Below are 13,730 nucleotides of genomic sequence, written 5' to 3'. Positions count from 1 at the left end.
CTACTTCTGAGTTATACCCATCCTGATTCCATCTTCAGGCCTGGGCTACCTCTGAGAGCCTTGGCAGGGCAGGGACCTTATCCTCATATTTGTGGGACCCCTTGGTATCAAGACGCTGTCACCTCCCTCTCTGACCCCACAACCCTCTTTAGATGTCATTAAGGATCTCCAAAGCCCCTCAGTAGTCAAAGCTGTTCATGTGAGGCCCATATATGCTGGTGAGGCCTCAGTCCCACTTCGTCTTTGGGGGCTACCTTTGGTGTGAGCCCAAAGGCTGCACTGTTGAACAGTAGAATGCCCCAAGGAGATACACCTGCCCACCACGCGCTATCTGGAAGCTTAGCGAAGCTCTTTGCTCTCTGGCTTCCTGCTCTCATCCCCTGCTGCCTCAGTTCCTCTTTTCTGCCTGCTCGGAACCTACCCTGAAGTGACTACACAAGCGTCCGGTGAGACCTTTCTTGTGCTTTCGGCCTCCTCTCTGATTCTGGGGTGGAGGCACGTGTTCCCCGCTCTCATCTTCCAGGCCTTAGATCTTCAGCAGACAAGGAACCCTAACTGATGACTCAGCACCTCCGGCTCTTCAGCCTCAGCCCAGGAGTGGAGAAGGGAAAGCTGGCTCGTCACCTGCGCTGGGGCTGGTGCCAGGCTGGGGGAGCTGCGAGGGTGGCAGCACCCTGCTGTCTGGAACAAACTGGAGGGCAGAGCCTGCGACCCAAAGGGCACGGGTTGCCTTAAATGAGCGTTAGCAGAATCAGGATGCCAGCCAGCTAGGGAGCAGCAGCAAAGGTCACGTCCAGGGACTCAGGGGACTCTGTCTGGAGCCAGCAGGACCATGCGTGGCCAGCCTCGGAAAGCCTCCAGAGAGAGGGAAGTGAGACCTAAGGTAGCTCTCTCCCTGGCCACAACCCCGGAGGGGAGTTTTGCTCTGGGGTGGAAGGTCAGTCCTAAAGGGAGTCTGGGCAGGGCAGGGAGAAGATACCCCAGGGTGGGGCAGGGAGAAGATACCCCAGGGTGGGGCAGGGAGAAGATACCCCAGGGTGGGGCTGGGCAGAGAATGGGCTCCTGAGTGAGGCAAGGGCCTAAGCCCAGGAGTTTCAGAAGTCCCAAGAGAATCACGGAGCTGTTTCAGGAGTTTGCATCTTCCGAGGGTTCACAAACTCTTAAGGTGCCCTCCTTCTGAGTTTTACATCATCACCACCCCTCCACCCACCCCCCCACCCCCGTCTCTATAGCATTCACTCCCAGGCCCCTGGCTGCCCATCCAGCCCACCCCAGCTAGGGGAGAAGCGCTTGGCAAAGGAGCCTTGCCCTAGTGATTCTCAACTTCCAGCCCAAAGATCTGTAACTTTGCCTAAGTGTCTTTGAACCCCTAGACCCCTGGGAACCACAGTGGGAGAGAGGAAAGGGTGGAGGAGCTGAAAGGACAGATTTCTGCGGAGGGAGATTGTTGGTGATGATTTATTAGCCAGACAAGAACCAACAAACAAATTCTCACATCTGTTCTCACCAAACCATCCCTCAGACAACAGTAGCATTGGACTAGGGCCCAGATTTGAAGGCTCGGAGGGCCAAGGTTGCCTAAAGGTTGCCAATTTCTTGAGGAGGAAAACCCAGCCAGGGTCTGGGAGGCAGGATGGCTTCCCTAGTACACTTCCTTGCGTTGGGTTTGTGGTGACTCTCAGGAGAGCCAGGGTGTGTGCTGCTGTGATGAAGACCCCACATTTGTTCCTGTGACCTCCAGGCTGCTTTGGAGTAGGAGGGCAGGCTTGTTAAGGGGACAGGAGAAGCTGGGGTGCAGAGAGGCCCCAGTACAGAACTCTGGAAAGCAAGCAGGCTTGTTAGTTGAGGAAATCTCTTCTGTCTCTTGTGGAGAAGAGAGGATTCAGGCTGAGGACAGAGAACCCTGAACAGAGGTTTTAATCCTTGACCTTGGCCCAGGCATTCTCCCTCCCTGGCTTCGTTTCGTTATTTGCACAATGAGGGAATTGAACGTAATTGATACAGGCAAAAGAAATGCCGTTCCTGCACCCACAGCAGACATCACTCATCAGTCACGGTGCTCTTTTCTGCTGAGCTTGGACGTGACCTTAATATCCTTTCCAATGCCGCGCTCTAGGCAGCCGAGACCAATGGATTGGAGTTGGCATGCGGCATGACACCTCCTTGCCATCCTTGCGGTAGATGAAGGAGCAGCTCACCTGTAGTCTCTCCACCTGCCTTTCCTAAGAAAGGACCAGGTGAATATGAAGGTCTCGGGGCACAAAATACCCCAAGCTAGCCTCTCTCAGATCAGACACACTACCCGGTGATGAGGCCGGAGAGGAGCCAGGCCTGTTCTCTGTTCTGAAGCACCTGTCTACACAGGGTATGCTTCCAGGGGAGGGCTGATGAGGAGGGAGAGGACCTTGCTCTGTCACAGAGTTCTCAGAATGCAGCTCTGGAGCACCTGTCTTCTGCAGACAGAAGGACAGCCCTGGCTCACACCGTCTGCCTCTTTGGCTGATATGCTGTCTCCAGGAAAAGGTATCTGGTCTTAACCCTTTGGCCTCCAGAGAGGGCATGTAGACTCCCGCCCATGTCCATTCATTCCCTCTGTCTCTCCTCCTCTCCAGTCCCTCTCCCTTCCTAAGCACCTGCTTTGTGCCCAGCACTGGGCTGGTACTTTAGAGATAGCTGAGTATTCCCCAGGGCTGCCCCGAGTGAGTCATGCTCGGTGGGGAGAGGGGAAGACAGAAGATAAAGAGGAAGAAGGGGTGTCCCAGCCGGCCAGGGGCCCAGCAAGTGTGTTAGGAGGTCAGGCCAGGGAAGGCTTTCCAGGGAGAAGGGCAAACGGCCTCGAGGTGGGGTGAAGGGTTGCCAGGCAGCAGGTAGATAAGCTTGTAGGAGCTGCTACAGGCAGAACAGGTGTGTGTAAGCTAGAAGAGACTTGGTAGCTCTTGGTGAGTTTGGAGAAACGGAGTGCTCAAAGTGAGGCTGGTGACGTGGGATCTCACCTCAGTACGGAGGACCTGGGGGCGGGGGGGGGGGGGCTGCTTCAGAAAGCCCATTCTGGCTTCCTCGGGGAAGAATAGGTCAGAAGTGACAGGCTTGGTTCGAAGGAGACCAGTTGAGAAGCTCTTAGAGAGACTGGGGTAGAGCTCAGAGGGTGAAGAGGTTGTCTAGCTTCACAGGCCCCGAGCTTGATCCCTGGTGCTGTACGAGCCGCTCGGGAGCACACACTTGTAATCCCAGCATGCAGGAAGTAGATGCTGTAGGGTCAGAAGTTCAAGGTCTATCGGCTTCGTAGTAAGACGGAAGCTTGATGCACACGCATCATCCCAGCATCCTTTGGAAGGCTGGAACAAGCAGCTCTCTGTAAGTGCCAGGCCAGTCTGGTCTACATAGTGACTTCCAGGCCCGCCAGTGAGCCCCTGTCTCAAAAATAACACCAACAAAAATATAGTTCCTGGAAAAGTCTTGATGAGAAGATGGCAGGGGCTGGAACTGGGGGAGAGGGCGGATGTTATTGACCTACAGAGATTAAAGTGAAGGGTGGAGATGTTTAGGGTCCCCACATCTCTGGTTGGAGAGCTAGGTTCTGGGAGGTAAGGATGTGGAACACAGGAGGACACTTGAGTGTGTGTGTGTGTGTGTGTGTGTGTGTGTGTGTGTGTGTGTGTGTGTGAGAGAGAGAGAGGGGGGGGGTATTGGCCTGAATGACATCTGAGTGGCTTTAGAACTAGGGGGATGTTGTGGAATATTTGTTTATGTAAAGATGTGTTGCATTTGTTTGTTGTGAAATATTTAACTACGTAAAGATGTGTTTCATTTGTTTATGTTGTGGAATATTTGTTTAACTATGTAAAGATGTGTTGCTGTTTTACCTTGCCTGCCTACGGCACCTGATTGGTCTAATAAAAAGCTGAATGACAGGGCTGGAGAGATGGCTCAGTGGTTAAGAGCACTGACTGCTCTTCCACAGGACCCAGGTTCAATTCCCAGCACCCACATGGCAGCTCACAACTGTCTAACTCCTGTTTCAGGGGATCCCACACCCTCACACAGACATACATTCAGGCAAAACACCAATGCACATAAAATATAAATACATTTTTTAAAAAAGCTGAATTCAGCCAATAGTGAGGGAGGAGGTATAAGTGGGATTTTGGGCAGGGAGAATAAGCAGGAGGAGGAATTTAGGCTTGAGGGAGAAAGAAAAAGACGCCAGGGAGATGCCAGGGCCCAGTCAGCCAGACATGGAGGAAGCAGGAAAGTAGGACGTACAGAATGAAAGAAAAGTAAAAGGCCCCAAGGCAAAAGGTAGATGAATAGAGAGAGGTTAAATTAAGTTAAAAGAGTTAGTGGAACAAGCCTAAGCTAAGCCTGAGCCTTCATGATTGATAATAACTCTTCATGTCTTTATTTGGGAGCTGGTTGGCAACCCAAAGACAACACTAACTACATGGGGAGCCTGGATGGAGACAGGACTGTAAAGGCAGAAGGTGGCAGGGGGCCCAGGTGAGCTCAGCGGGCACAGGCAGAGCAGGGAACTTCGGTGCCCGCAGAGAGGAAGTCTGAGGAAGGACCTGAAGTATGGGGAGTCTGACTCATGGCATCTCAATACCACTTTCAGATGTGACTGAAACTCTCAGTGGGGAGCCTGAAAGGGGTGAGCACAGGGGTGCAGTGGCCACTTTCTGAGTCCCCTGGGGGTGACAAGTGGGATTCCAAGTGTCCTCTGTTTGAGGAAGGCCTGACAGTCATGAGGCAGGCTGGGAGGAGGAAGGTTGAGGGAACCCTGTCTCCCTTAATTTTTTTTTTCTGAAGTAGGGGCAGGTAGGGCTTGGCAAAGGTGAGCCCGTGGGAATGTCCAGGAGAACAGACAGAGCAGTCTCAGGCCTGGAGCTGGGCCAAGGTTTCCGGCTGCGTGGACCACTCCATTCCGCTTCAGCCCGCCGACTTCACCTTGCCCTGCTGTTCAGGAGGGGCTCCCTCTTTCTGCTGGCTTTCTTGAACTTTTCTTCCCCGGTACCGCCTTTGCCTGGCCTCCTGAGACAGGCCTGGACCAGCACTTCTGGAGGATGGGGTGCCCAGTGGGTGCCACTCCCGATGGCCCCTCTACCTCAGCATAGATATTACTGGAGGCTTCTCCGGGGCTGCCCCGTCCCATGGCGTAGAAGGCTATGGGTTCATCAGGCTCCTGGTAGATGGGGTGAACGGGTAGAGCCCGATGGGGTCGGGAAGTAGGACGCGTATAGACTTCAAGAGGAAGCTGAGGCTTGGCTGGGATGGGAGGCCTGGGTCTGGATCCCTGTGAAGTCTAGGAGAAAAGGCAAGGCCAGGGAAGAGAAGTGATGAGAACCATAGAGACACCGTCTAAGCTCAGGCCTGTCTCAGCCTGAGCCTCCACCCATGCGGTCCCTACCTTCCTGGCCTCTCCCTCTGTCCTGTGTCCCCTCTCAAGAGGCTGATCCCCTCTCCAGATGCTGACCCCCTCTCCAGATGCTGATCTCCTCTCCAGAGGCTGACCCCCTCTCCAGATGCTGACCCCCCTCTCCAGAGGCTGGTCCCCTCTCCAGAGACTGATCCCCTCTCCTCTCCAGAGGCTGATCCCCTCTCCAGATGCTGATCCCCTCTCCTCTCCAGAGGCTGGTCCCCTCTCCAGATGCTGATCCCCTCTCCTCTCCAGAGGCTGATCCCCTCTCCAGAGGCTGACCCCCCTCCAGAGGCTGGTCCCCTCTCCAGAGGCTGACCCCCTCTCCAGAGGCTGACCCCCCTCCAGAGGCTGGTCCCCTCTCCAGAGGCTGACCCCCTCTCCAGAGGCTGATCCCCTCTCCAGAGGCTGACCCCCTCTCCAGAGGCTGACCCCCTCTCCAGAGGCTGGTCCCCTCTCCAGAGGCTGGTCCCCTCTCCAGAGGCTGATCCCCTCTCCAGAGGCTGATCCCCTCTCCAGAGGCTGATCCCCTCTCCTCTCCAGAGGCTGACCCCCTCTCCAGAGGCTGGTCCCCTCTCCAGAGGCTGGTCCCCACTCATCTCATCTCGTACCTCCTTGGCTTGGGAGGCCCACACTTCCTCTTTGTGTGCTGGGGCCTGGGCCTGCCCCTGTTGGATGAGCAGGCTGCTCTGGCTGTCTGGATCGTCCTGTCTTTTGCTTCCAGAGTCTGATTCGGTCCTCAGGGAAAGTCCAGCCGGCTGGGCCGTCTGCAGGGAGAGAAGGAGGTCTGAAGGACTGAGGTGGGGTGGGGATGACGGGCAGTGGAGGAAAGACAGGGCTGCGAGGCAGGGAGAACTGAAGAGAGAAGTGTGGCGTGGGTCAAGTTCTCTGTGTGAGGAAGAGGAGAGAAGTGTGGCGTGGGTCAAGTTCTCTGTGTGAGGAAGAGGAGAGAAGGTGTTGAGGAGCCCTGCGGACTGTGGATGGAAGTGAACTCTGGTCACAGGCGGGCCGAGCACTGAACTTCATCTAGAATACAGGGCCCAGACAGTCTTTATGCTCGTGGCTGCAGAAACAGGAGGCTTTAGGAGAATTTACCTTCAAAAGAATCTTTATGGGGGACAGACCTCCATGACATCTGGGCCTTATTTCTTCAGGCTCAAGAAGTTAATATGTGAAGACAGAAACTAAATGTGTAGGGGCAGAGACCACCTCGGGAGAGATGAGCCTTCCCTGGTAACTACCCCTAGGTAGTTATTCCCTGGTAACTACTCCTACCTAGGTAGTTACTCCCTGGTAACTACCCCTGAGTAGTTAAGCTTTTAGTTCAGCATTAAGGCTAGCCTTATGAAGGGTTCCATGTGCCCCCTGCTTCCGGATGCCACAGCCATCCTCAGGCTCCTACAATCCACTCAAGGCTTTCTAGATCCAAATGAGCACTCTTCCTCCTGGTGTTCATCCTGTACTTCCCTGCCCGTCCCCCAGGAAGCCGTATATTCACCCTGCTGCCCAATCGGCAGGAAAATCAGCCTCAGTTCCTCACCGCCTCCGACCTCAAACCCAACCGAAGGTCAGCTCTGCCCACTGCCGGTCTCTCACTTCTGCACATCTTCTCCAGGCTCTCACACAGCACCGTCGTTAGGTGCGTGACTCCCCCCGCCACCCGCCACCCCGCACGGAATCCTTCCACTCTCTGCAGCCTCTTTGTCCGTCTCTCCATCCACACACAGGCTTCCTGCTCTAGAAGGACCCACACCTTCAAGCTCGGTTAGTGTTGGGCCCAGTTCCCATTCTGACCTTTGTCCCAGACTGGATCCAGCTCTGTGGCCTCCAGTTGCTTTTCTCCTGTGGATCTGGGGATTGAACCCAGGGCCCGGAGCCAGACAAGGCCCTCTAGCTACACCCCGACCCCCAGCCTCCTACTTGACACACGTTTCTCTCTGGGTAAGACATGCTCCTCTTCTCATTTTCATCCCAGCATCTCCCTGCTTCCTCATCTAGTTCTGCAAAGACGCTGTCAGCTCCACCTTCTCACCAGCCAGCAGGCCCTTTTGGAGGAGCAGGCTGCTCCCCTGCACTAGCCCACCCCCTCACCTTCTGAAATACCGCAGCCGGCTCCCTCTCCAGCGGCCCTGCCTGGCCCTCATGAACTTGTCTGGTCAGGCCTTTGCTTCTAACTGCCCAGTGTAATCCGACCTGGAATAGCACCTCAGACCCTTGGAAGAGCGGCAGGCCCTTTACCCCACTCTTCTGACCCCGTTTCCGGCTCTCCGTCCATCAGCCACCCTGATCCACCCCCGGCATTTCCCTCACTGCTCATCATTCTCCAACACCTCAAACAACCTCCCACTCCGGGGCCTCTGTGGCTGTTACTTTCGCTCCAAATGCTCTGCCTCCAGCTGCCTTCAAACCTCCCTCTTCCACTCATTCAGGTCTCTGTTTCGATGTCCCCAGCTTCTCTGCTGCCCCTGTGTGAGACAGTGCCAACCCTGGGACTCTCCGTTCGCCGCGTGGCCCTCTTCCTAACCCTCACTGCTTCTGCGATCGGTTTGTGCTCTGTGTTGCTCATGGAGTCAGTCTTGTCCTAGAATGGCTGCCTGGTGAAGCCCAGGATAGCTTTGGGTCACTGTTTATTTCCTCAGTGTTTGGAGCCACTCCTAACACTCAGTGGTCAGAGGCACCCGCACTTTTTGAAGGTGGGGGCCCCTTGACAATTCCTGCCAAGCGAAGTGGTGGGCCTTGCATCCCCTGGCTTCTGCCACAGTCTCTGCACTTGACGCCATCATTGGACTGTCTGTCGTTGCTACGGTAAGTAAGGTTTATGAGTGAGGTGCCCACTTGTCATGGCCATAGTTCTGTTGACAGGACCTCTCCTCCTCACCCTCGCTCCGGAGACTCAGTAAACCTAGCTTAATTTAACCTGATTGCCTCGCTTGCCTCCCTTTGCCCTGCTGGTCTGGTCATGGGCCTTTCTGGAAGAGGCGTGGGTAGGCAAGTGTGCCCGGTCATGGGTTGGGATGAGAAAGGCAGATGCCAGTAGCCTGGACCTGACTGTGATCCTGGAGGGGGCGGCAACGACAACATTGGCCTCAGTTGTGGGTTTAGGGTAAGGGCTCACCTGGCGGGCAAGGGGCTGGGTGAGCGTCTCCCCATAGGGGCTGAGGGGAAACTCGGTGTAGTGTTGAAGCAGGTCCTGAAGCTGCGCATGGGCACTGTCTTCGCCCAGCACCACGTGACGCCCATCCCCGAGCTGGGCAAGGAGGAAGTGACGGCAGCAGGTCCGGCTCCTGGAGGGGCCACTTTGAGTCAGACACACCGTTTCTCCCCCTGCCACGCTGAGGGGAGAGCCCCGAACCCTCCTTGGAGAGTGCGGGTCAGCACAGGAGCCTGCCCCTTGGTTAGCACAAAGCCCCACATCCGGGTGGTCGAGGACGGCCCCTTACCTGTAAGATAGCACGAAGGTCACCGTGCTCTCGCTGAAGCGCACCAGATAGCATCCTTGAGGCTGGGGCTGCAGCAGCCTCTCCGCTTCCCTGTAGAGTTGGAGAGAAGTGTGGGGTCAGTTCTGACCCTTGCGACCTCCTTTCTGTCTCTCAGGCTCTCCTGAGGGGACCCTCACCCCCACCAAGCAAGTATATCACGGCTGGGTGGAGATGAGGGGTCCTGCTCGAAGGGCCCTGGGGTTCATCCTGCAGGACCGTCTGGAGGGGGAGCCGCAGCCTCAACAGGCATGGCAGGAAGTCGGAACCTGGACTGCGGAGATGAAGGAAAAGTGGGGTTGAGAAATGGAGGGTCGGCAAGGGTAGGAAGAAAGAGGAGAGGGCTGGACGGAGCTGACGGAGATGGAGGGAGAGGGGCTGAAAATAGGAGGCCTAGAGCCAGTAGGGTAAACGAGCCTCGGGAGAGAAACTGAGGCACAGAGCGGACTGAACCAGAGCTCCCCCACAGCGAAAGGCCTGGGAAGCTGGAGTCCTAGCTGTCATGATTTCCGGACTGACTCAGATCCACAGCCCCTGTGCCTTCTGGGGGTTTCGTCCCCTGTGACTCACCTCCTGGTGATGAAGCCGTGGAACCAAACAGGGGCGGTCCTGAGCAAGAGCCAGTGGGCCTGGGTCTTCTGGACCCATGCTCTGGTCTCAGCTTGCAGCGACAGGTCTCCTTTCCCAGGTACCTCTTCCTCCTTGTGAGCATTCCCTAGGACCCAGGCGGCTCCTGGGGCTGAGGCAGAAGCCTGGACATGAGAGACGTCAGGGACAGAAGCAGCCATGATTAGAGGACTTCTGACCCCAAGCTGCCTCCTTTTTATCTTCATATGGGTCCCTCCACCTATTTTAGGGTCAGATTGTCCAGAAAGTCCTTCCCAAGGCCACTGACGTAGATTTCTTCTGGCCTTCTGATGGCCTTCCATACGGGCCCCAGAGGGCAGGGGATGGTATAGGAAGTCGCCCCAGGCAGGAGAGGGGGGTCTCTTCTCTGGTAAAGGACATTGAGCTGGTGGCTGGGAGGGCAAGGGACAGAAACAGGATCTTACGTGCTTTGGGCATTTCACGGAGGTGCTAACCCAGAATGCAGACAGCAGCATCTGGCCAGGATCAGTGCCTGACCTGATCCCGGTCACCTGCTGACTGGGCCTGAGCTTTCCAGGGCCACAGAAACTGAGGGCAGGTGGGTGGCTGTGCACGGGAAGGAGGCACCCCCACTTCCTCCTCCTCTGCACCCGTCCCTGTCCGCAGCCTGCCACTCATCCCTGCTGCCTTCCTTCTTGTCCCTGTCTCCATGTGCTTGCCCTCATCCTTGAGGGGGTGGGAGTGGATGAGGCAACTGTACCCCTCCATGTTTCTACTTACCGCAGTGTGTGTGGCCCTGGGGCTGAGCTGAACCTCCTGTTCCTTCAGAGCCTGCATGCTGGGCTTGCTCCCCAAATTCAGGCCCTGGCATCTCCCCTGGGTCAAGTTCATGGGCTGGAAGGTGCTGAAGGTGGGGCAGGGGGCTTCATGATTCCCTGTGGGAACGAAGGGGGTTGCCGGGGTTTCTGGGGTGTGTGTGTGTGTGCCCCTCCCTCTCTCCTGTACCCCAGGCTTAGAGTGTCTCTCAAACATCCCTGAAGGGGCTTTTCCTGACAGGGGTAGTCATGGCGACAGCGTAAGTGTAAGCGTGTGCCGGGGAAGTGGGTGGGAATCTCAGGGACGGGAGTAAAGAGTCAAGCGGGTCCAGAGGGCCTGACGGCCAAAGAAGACTCGTCAATAAAGAAGAAACCCTGGGAACGAGGCTGGCCTTCTGATAGCCTGGAAGCTGTGTGGAGAGGTGAATCCCTTCAGGCCAGGCCCTCTCCTGTCCAGGTTCTTCCGCCTGTTATCTTCTTTTACCTTTTTGTTTCAGTCTCCTAAAAATCTCAGAAGACCCTGTCCCTTGCCCACAGGGATGCATAGTAGGGAGCCCCCCAAGATGGAGCAGGCGTTGTGGACACTATGGCCACTCTGGCTTGGGTCAGCTGCTGTAACTGGGATGTGGGAGCTCAGGCCCTGGAAGGCCGAAGGGGTAGGAGAGTCTTGAACTTCACACGTACCTTGGGGGCATGTCTGAGCCAAGCAGAACTCCATAGAGGCAGGTGTGGGTGCTCTCAAAAGAGGTGCACACTCGGCAGCAGCTCATCTCTCCTCTCACTCCTACCCCCAGGGACAGGAAACGTCGTCGCTTTACCCACCTCCTCGGTCATGAAGCGGACCCACGTCATGGAAAGCCCAGTAAGACGACAGACAGTCCTGGCCCTGGAAGGCCGGCAACGGGGTGCTGGGGGCTTACTCTACTAAGTGTTGAGGAGGTCTTGCTCTCTGACCGTTCTCCCTTCTCTGAAAGCTTTCTACCAGTTCTCAGAGATTCATAGAACTTTTGCTTTGAGGAGAGACGTGAGGACGGAGGGGCAGGGCAGCCACAGGAAGGATGTGGGTTAGACTGCTGGAAGAATTTTGCTGTGTGTATGTGTCTGTGTTTATGTGATGTATGTGTTATACCACAGGTGCACTTACCCATGTGTGTACATGGAAACTAAAGGGTGAAGCGAGATCTTCCTCATCCACTCTCGGCCTTATAGTTTGAGACAGGGTCTTTCAGTGAGCCTTGAGCTTATAATTTCAGCTGGACTGACTGGTCAGTTAACCCCTTGGGATCCACGTATCTCCCCTTAAACCAGCATTGGGGTTTCAGACATGTGCCCAGTTTTTATGTGCACACTGAAGCTCCCAACGCGGGTCCACAAACCTGTACAGCAGGGGCTTTACCCATGGAGCCATTGTTCCGGAGGCTGGGGGGGACTTATTTTTAGCCAAATGAGATCTGTGAGACACTGAGTTCAAGAAAAGGAGCCTGACATCCGTCCTTGAGCAGATAATGGATTAGGGAAACACTAAGCCACCTCAGGGGATTCTCTAACTACACAGGTCACTGTTAGAAACGGCAGGATTGGCAGGTGTGGTTCACTCTGAACTGTCCCCACAGGTTTGTGCTTTGAGCATATGATTCCAAGCAGGCAGTGAGTGCTGTCCTGGGAAGCTGTGGGCCTTTTAAGAGATAGAACCGGGTACCAGAAGCAGGTCACATGGAGCAGGCGGCATCCTCTGCATCTTTTGGTGTCAACCCAGGAGACCAGATCCTGTGACTCACAACGTGGTATTTAACATTACTTAGAAATGGAAAAGACTTGCCAGGCAGTGGTGGTGCAGGAGGCCTTTAATCCCAGCACTCTGAGGCAGTGGCAGTCAAATTTTTGAGTTTGAGGCCAGCCTGGTCTACAGAGAAAGTTTTAGGACAGCCAGGGCTACACAGAGAAACCCTGTCTCGAAAAACCAAAAAAAAAAAACCAAAACAAAACAAAACAAAAAAAAAAAAAACCACAAAAAAACAAAACAACAACAACAAAAACCAAAAAAAAAAAAAAAAAAAAAAGGAAAAGACCCTATAGAATTTACTAGAAAACTCTTAGCTCTAATAACACCGTTGCCGGATACAAAATCAATACCAAACAGTAGCCTTTATATATACCAACAATGTACTCTCTGAGAGAAAAATATCCTATTTGTAATAGCTCCAAAAAGTTAAGTAGGAGGCACACACCTAACCAAAGAAGAGCAAGGCCTCTACAAGGAGAACTTTGAGACGTCAAAAAGGAAATCAAAGAAGGTTCTAGATGGCGCTAGACTGGCGGAGTTAGTCATGTGAGACTGTTGTACAGCCAAAACTAATCGACAGATTTAATGCGATACCTATAAAATCCCAATGTCGTATTTTACAGATCCAGAAAAAACAATCCAAGAATTCATCTGGAACCACAGATGACCACAAATAGCAAAGCATCCCAAAGACTAAGAACACAGCTGGAATATCACAACAGCTGGAACATCGCAACAGCCAGCTTCAGGCGGAGCTATGATCAAAGCCGCCTGGAACTGGCACAGAAGCAGAAGACTGGACCGGTGCAGCGGCTCAGAGATCATGGAAGCAAACGCACAAAGCTGTGTCCCCCGAATTTTTGACAAAGGAGACAAAAGCATCCAGTGGGAAAAGCCTCGTCAAGAAACGGTGCCAGCAAAGTTGGATATTCACATGAAAAATAACGAAACCGGATTCTCATCGTTCATCTTGAACAAAAATCAGTTAAAAATGGATCCAAGACCTTAATTTAAACATGGAAACTTCTAGAAGAAAACATAAGGAATGCTCTGCAGGACACTGGGGTAGGTAAGAGCTTTCTGAACAGAATACCAGTGTGACAGGAACTGGTCCTGAGTATTAAAGATGGCACAACACATAAATAAAAGTTTCTGCACAGCAAAAGAAACTATTAGAAGCTGGGCATGGTTGCACGCAGCACTTGAGAGGCATGCAGACCTCTGTGAGTTCAAGGCCAGCCTGGCTTACATATATAGACCTTGTGTCAAAAACAAACAAACAAACAAACAAACAAAAACCAAAAAACCCAGGACCAAAACAAAACCCCCCAAAGAAGGAGTTAATATCTAGAATTTATATTGAATTTCAGAAATTAAATACCAAGGAAACTGCCAATCAACAAATGGCAGACGAATTGACTAGACATTATCAAAAGAAGAAATACAAATGGTCATTTGTGTTTTAAAAGGTGTTCAACATCCCTATCATCAGGGAAATGCAATTTAAAACTGTTCTGAGATACCTACCTCCTGGCCCCAGTCAGAATGGCTATCATCAACAAATTCTCTGTGTCAGCAAACATTGGAGAGAAAGGAACGCTGATCCACCATTGGTGGGAGTACAGATTAATACAGCCATTGTGGAAATCAGTTTG

At 53.8% G+C, this 13,730-nt stretch overlaps 1 protein-coding gene across 1 annotated transcript; it reads right to left on the bottom strand.

The window, feature by feature from the left end:
* Positions 1–4,074: 4,074 nt before the first annotated feature.
* Sh2d2a (SH2 domain containing 2A) lies at positions 4,075–11,297 on the bottom strand. Its single transcript, XM_006976414.4, has 7 exons — positions 10,977–11,297; positions 10,258–10,412; positions 9,460–9,641; positions 8,854–8,943; positions 8,529–8,697; positions 6,025–6,180; positions 4,075–5,299 (listed from the first exon to the last, which is right to left on the bottom strand). Exons 1-7 carry the CDS (start codon positions 11,008–11,010, stop codon positions 4,958–4,960), a joined length of 1,128 nt encoding a protein of 375 aa, XP_006976476.3. The 5' UTR covers positions 11,011–11,297; the 3' UTR covers positions 4,075–4,957.
* Positions 11,298–13,730: the final 2,433 nt, after the last annotated feature.

The sequence above is a fragment of the Peromyscus maniculatus genome, chromosome 6 (assembly GCF_049852395.1).
Source record: "Peromyscus maniculatus bairdii isolate BWxNUB_F1_BW_parent chromosome 6, HU_Pman_BW_mat_3.1, whole genome shotgun sequence".
NCBI lineage: Eukaryota > Metazoa > Chordata > Mammalia > Rodentia > Cricetidae > Peromyscus > Peromyscus maniculatus.
This window is presented reverse-complemented; position numbering and strand designations above follow the sequence as displayed.